The 6000-nt window shown below is 35.3% G+C and overlaps 1 protein-coding gene across 1 annotated transcript; it reads right to left on the reverse strand.

Annotated features, from left to right (window-relative positions):
• Nucleotides 1-3804: 3804 nt before the first annotated feature.
• On the reverse strand, nucleotides 3805-5771 carry HB-3 (homeobox 3). Its single transcript, XM_089607360.1, has 3 exons — nucleotides 5327-5771; nucleotides 4869-5254; nucleotides 3805-4407 (listed from the first exon to the last, which is right to left on the reverse strand). Exons 1-3 carry the CDS (start codon nucleotides 5433-5435, stop codon nucleotides 4000-4002), a joined length of 903 nt encoding a protein of 300 aa, XP_089463486.1. The 5' UTR covers nucleotides 5436-5771; the 3' UTR covers nucleotides 3805-3999.
• Nucleotides 5772-6000: the final 229 nt, after the last annotated feature.

Genomic DNA, 6000 nt, shown 5'->3' on the forward strand with positions numbered 1-6000 from the left:
CTTGAACAAAACTAAAAATAGAATATTTTTCGTTTCGATTTTCATGGAGATACAATCGGATTTGGTTTCATAATCGATTTAATTTGCGGAGATTATGTTATTGATGCCTATAAAACTCCCCTAGGATTTCAATAGGTCGATTGACACTTTTAGGTCAATTCACGCCGGCCTTAACCTTGAACCAGCCTACCTGCCATGAGATTTTTCATCGACAACTGGTTCGAGGAACTTGTTACTGTTATTTGTACGGAGTTTGTGAGTGCATGTTTTGCGTTGATACACTGAGAAGATCTTCGGGAGAGGATTGTGTGATCTTCAGGAGGAAGAGTCGCGTGAAAAAGAGAAGGAGTCTCTGATCTGAGGGGAGCTCAGATTGCCATCTATTGGAGAAGTCAAAGAAGTTAGGCGCTTGAGAGGAAGTCTACAAATCTAAGTCATGTAGGTGCTTTATCATCGAACAGGGTTACCAATTCCATGCGTCCTTTATTACTTTATGTTTGATTGATTGTTAATTTAATTAATTCTGCTAAAACCAATCAATTATTCAATAAGTAGTTCTACCAACATAGTTGAACAACCTTCTCAAGACACGTTTAGTAATTTCAATTAGTATGAAATTATATGTAAATACGAGGTAGCACTAGAGGAGAGAAACATGAAAGGTGCATAAAAACTCATCATTCTAGAAGTTTGAGAAATTAATGTATTTTTTTACTTTATCATATTTCACATAAATAAATCTCATCATGCATTTATTTTTTGAACTTTTAAAACATAAATATTGAATCGTGATTAGCTATTAACGAATAAATCAAAGACCAAAGTATGATTAATAAATTCTTATATGACTTTGATTGTAGCGATTATTCGGTAGTCATGAAATACAAGAGAGAAGGTTATCGCTTTGAACTAATTAACACATTCTCTCAAAAAGCGATGGAGCATCTAATGATTAATTAGAATGTGTAATATTAGCTATATATGTCTCTTTTGTTTTTAACTTATGAGGGGTTAGCTCCAATGAATGAAACTCAGATATGGAGATTTCGGTTAGCTCTATTTTTGTTTCTTCCGCCCTCTCCCCGCGTCTTTCACGTGTCCATACGACGGGTTTGAAAACGCCGACCAACCCTCCGCATGCTCTGTCGTCCCGTTGTTCCAGGTCCGTTCGGCCGAGGATGCCTCCAATGTGGTTATTGTGGAGTGGGTTTGCTTTGAGTGCTTTTACTTTAGGTATGAGGCATACGTTTATAGTTTAGTCTTTCGTTTTAAATTCTTAGATGTAGTTTATGTTTTTTGTATTTTGGTTTGCTTTTTAGATCTAGTAGGTTGTTTGTGTTTTTTTACTAGTATGCCGTGTCTCCATTTTTTTGGTGTGTGATTTTCCACCGATGTTCACTTCAGGTGCATAGTATAGGTAAACAAGATGTTGGGTTGGTCGTTGGCCTTAAGCCGTCAAGATCTCACTGTGAAATGACACTTAATCTGCATATGTCGGGTTTGAGGAGGTGGTCCTCCAGGGTAAAAGGCATAATCTGGATGGTTGTTGCTCGGGTGAGTGACATTGGTTATGTAAGAATTTATCTCTGTTTGAGAGACATGGAGGTGATTTGATAAATTCTTAGTAGGCCTAGTCTTACATGATTGTCTCGTTGGTTTTCAGGTGACACCTTCGGCGTGTCTAGTCGTTTTAGTTCTTCTGATTTCTATCTTGTTGTATTTTGCTCTATAGTAGCATTTTATAATGAATGGAATTTCTTTGATGAAAAATAATAATAACTTATGAAACAATGTACATGCAAAAAATATATAACTATGAAATTAATTAGGGCCCGTATTCCATGTAAAAGGAATTGCTATAGAATTACAAAGATCTCTCTCGCCGACACCAAATATATAAAATTATAAATAACGTCTTCATGTATCATGTGGTAGTCGTTGGTTAATTCATGTACCACGTACGTACTCCATAATCTATAGTCTTTTCGACTGCAAGCGCATAAAATAACGACATAACTATTCTCTGCAAGTGAAGTTTTCTTTTTTCCTTTTTCTTCTTTTGTCCTTTATAATAAAGTTATATAGAAAGATAAGATATTATCTGGTGATGAATGATCATCAACGTAAAGACGCAGAATATGGTGGCAGAGATGTCACATGGAAGTCCAAGAGAGGAACGAGAGCGAGGCAGTTAGATACAGTCGATCGTCGTCAGATTAAAAATCTGTGATAAGTCACTTTCAAAAAAAAATAAAAAAAAATAATTGAGTTTAAATTAGAAAGTCGAAACAATGACCATTTTCTGACTCCCTCGCACTCTCTTTTGTATACTTCTCCTCCCATCTCGTTGGCGTCTTTCCCATTGGAATGTGTGCTCAGAATCTCTCTTCTACAAAAAATACACCCATCATTTTCATACGTATATATACTTGTCATCAGATGGTCGTTAAATTTTTAACTCTTATTTTTTTTGTTGAGGAACATCGTGCACAATGACAATGCCTAGCAAAGTTTTAAAAATTTAAAATGCAAATAAGAATCTATCCGTAATTTTAGTAAAATGCGTGTTTTCGAAAGAAAAAAAAAAGTTTCCCCAATATTAGATAAAATGGTAGAATTTGTCCAAATATATAATAAACATAAGAAGTTTGGTCATGCTAAAAAATATAAAAAAATAAATAAATTAATGAACGCTCACTTGTGACGGATGAAAAAAAAATGGTTTGCTTTTTCAATTGAATTTTTGCGTTTTTTCTACAATTGGTTAATTACAATCAATACATACTATACAGTAATATTTATCCAATTATATTTTTGAAAGTAGGTAGTTGATAAATATTTCATCATTAGTAATCTCTCGCATTATTTCACCTTATTTTTTTTTTTGTAATAATTTTACATTTTAGTATATTTAAATATCAACTTTCATGTATCAATAATATCCTTAAATTATTTATAGACTGAAATTTTTTCAGTCTTATAGTATATTGTCTTCGGACACTGGCCATAAAAATAAACTTAAAATAAATAAAAATAAGAACCATAGCTTTTTAGTTTTTAAATATTTTATTCTTTACATAATATGTAGCAAACATACACTATCAAATATCTTAGATGATATAAAGATAATTTTTAAACTTCACCACAGATTTTTTTTTTTATATTGATAGAATTTGAACTCGGATATAAACAAAAGAGAAAGACCACATACTAGTTCAAACCCAACAAACAAATCAGGCACTTGGGGGTAAAAAAAAAAAAAAAAAAAAAAAAAAAAAAAAAAAAAAAAAAAAGTCGCTAAGTTATACTAACCTCAAATCTTCTCAAGCCTTGCTACATGATATACGTGTGATTGGTTCATTTTTCAGCCTTTTGTTCCGACCCAAGCACAAGTTGTTCAATAATTCATATTATCACATTTGTCGTGCTTTCAACTGTGTAAATTAAAAAAAATTAATGATTGAATATAATATAATATATTAATAATTCTCTTATTCATATAAATTTATTTCTTCTATAAATTTCAGTGTATTTACTTCAGTTTATCTTTGGTGTTGTATTAAATTATTTGACTTTATTGTATAATTTGTCTCACTGTTAAATCAATCTGATGATTTCAGTAACGTGATTTCTAAGAATAGCCTGTATTTTCGCAAGGAATCTTTTTTTTTTCTTCCCTTCCCTTCTTATTTTATTTTATGGCCCATGCGATATGCCAGCGCTGAAAACCCACTGATCATTTGCACATGTATATCTGAACCAGGAAAAAATTTGTTTTTCCCATTCCAAAAAAAAAAAAAAGTATGTATTAAATAAAAAATGCCATCAGAGAATATCGATTTCCCAATATACTCGAAATATTCATCCAAAATATATATAAGAGCTGAAATAAATTTCTATACATCAACCCTTCTCTTATATTGAAAACTGCATTGTTCCATTTCGCTACAACATTACATATTGGTCCGGATCGAACCATGATCGATTTTCGTTTCATCATCAGTGGAAATAATGCTGCTCGGTCCACGGCCAAAAGCCGGTCGGACCTTGCTGATGATGATCGGCTTCTCCTCCGGCGACCGTGCCGCCATTGACGAGCATGTTGCAGAAATTCTCGTCGGACTGTAGAATCTGATGGTCGTGAGACCTCGTCGTCGAGCTTTGAAGGAGTTGGGTTATGCTTGAAGGCCTTAGGTTCGACGGGAAGAGATTCTTTCCGTTTACCAGCTGTGAAGAAGTCGAAGAAGCCATTACTTGAGGTTGTGCCTTTGAAATGTCTAAGTTGATATTATTGTTGTCAGAGCTGTTCTGATCGCTTCCATTATTGCTCCACGAGCCCTGATCGCCTTGCTGATGATCTTTCTTCGGATTCGCTTCGCTCGAGTCTCTACCTTTCAAAGCTGATAACTGTGGGCATATATTTCAAATAGAAAAAAAAAAGTACTGCTTAATCAATCATCAGAACATCATCATCAAGGATTTTTATGCACTTACTATATTAGCAAGTAGGTCAACTAGTTGAGAGTGTACTTTAGTTGAATTGTCAATATTATTTGCTTTCTGAGCAGTATGATCGATCTCACAGAAACACTAGTATAATTAATATGGAAATAATAAAATACTGAAAAAACGCTTATGTGCTTATATATCAAGTATACTTTGGTATAATTTCTTTATCCATTTGCACATCAGATCAACGAAGTTGATGTGAGCAGGCAATATATACGTACAAATCATTTACAAAGCTAAAATCTTCGAAGATAACATATGTATAAACAAAAGGAGAGTTGCAAGAGCATGTATTAATTGCTCTACCTTTTTTTTATTTATTTATTTCTAATATTTAAAAAGAAAAGAAAAAAAGGGACCTGAGCATGAAGCTTCTTATTCTGGGCGTGGAGAGAGTCATTGTCAGCCTTGACGAGATCGAACTGTTTCCTGAGAACATCGTAGTCTTTCTCGAGCTGCTTTGTCTTCCACCTGGCACGGCGGTTCTGGAACCAGATTGCCACCTGGCGGGGCTGGAGTCCCAGGGCGTTTGCCAGCTGGAGCTTCCTCTCGGGCTCGAGCTTGTTCCCGATCTCGAAGCTCTTCTCCAGAGTCTTCACTTGCTCCAAGCTCAGCCTCTTCTTCTTCATCTCTCCGATCACGCCCTGCGATCCGTCGTCCGACATGTCGTCCTGATCTCCGCCGCGCTCCTCGAACGACAGCGAACGCTTCATCATCATCACCGCCGTTTCGTGCCCGCCGCCACCTGTACCGTTGACCGATCGATCGCATGTTATTATGATAAATATATATATGATTTAGTTTTGTCATTAATTACCATGGAAGAGATTATTATTAGGGTTTGATGCGATGTGATTGTGGTGGTGGTGGTGGTGGCGATCTTCTTCATGGTGTTGGAACATGAAGCTGTGTGGTTGGTACGCCATTTTCTTCAATACATCACTGATTGAGTACTAGCTACTGATTGTTGATGGTGATGATGATGAGAATGAACAATCTCAGTGCCTATGGTTTGGTGTGTGTGGGAGTTTTGGGTTTTTTTTTTTGCCCTTATTTAGAGAGAGAGAGAGAGAGAGAGAGAGAGAGAGAGAGAGAGAGTCTTTATTGATATACTGATTTAAGGAGGTGTGTGTGTGTGTGGATTATGGTGTGGCTCTCACTTTCATGATGACAGGATTTTCAGACTTGCAGAGAGAAAGATGACAACTTAATATGCAGAGAGAGAGAGAGAGAGAGAGAGAGAGAGGGCACTGAAAGACAGCGAACTTTAGGTGAGAGAGAAGGAAAGATCCATACATATCATAGGATGGGTCCCCGAATGATTTTAAAATTAATTAGTACTAATCAAATGCGTAATGTGTCTGCATATTCATTAGACTATTATCCTATATACTCATAAATCTTTCACAAGCTAATAATGTTATAATTTTCCCGGATCAGCTCAAACTTTAGAATTAGTAAGGTATCGTTTACAAAAGCCAATTACAAATT

This window comes from Urtica dioica, chromosome 1, assembly GCF_054948205.1.
Source record: "Urtica dioica subsp. dioica isolate 48M chromosome 1, U.dioica_male_clone48M_v1_H2, whole genome shotgun sequence".
Lineage (NCBI taxonomy): Eukaryota > Viridiplantae > Streptophyta > Magnoliopsida > Rosales > Urticaceae > Urtica > Urtica dioica.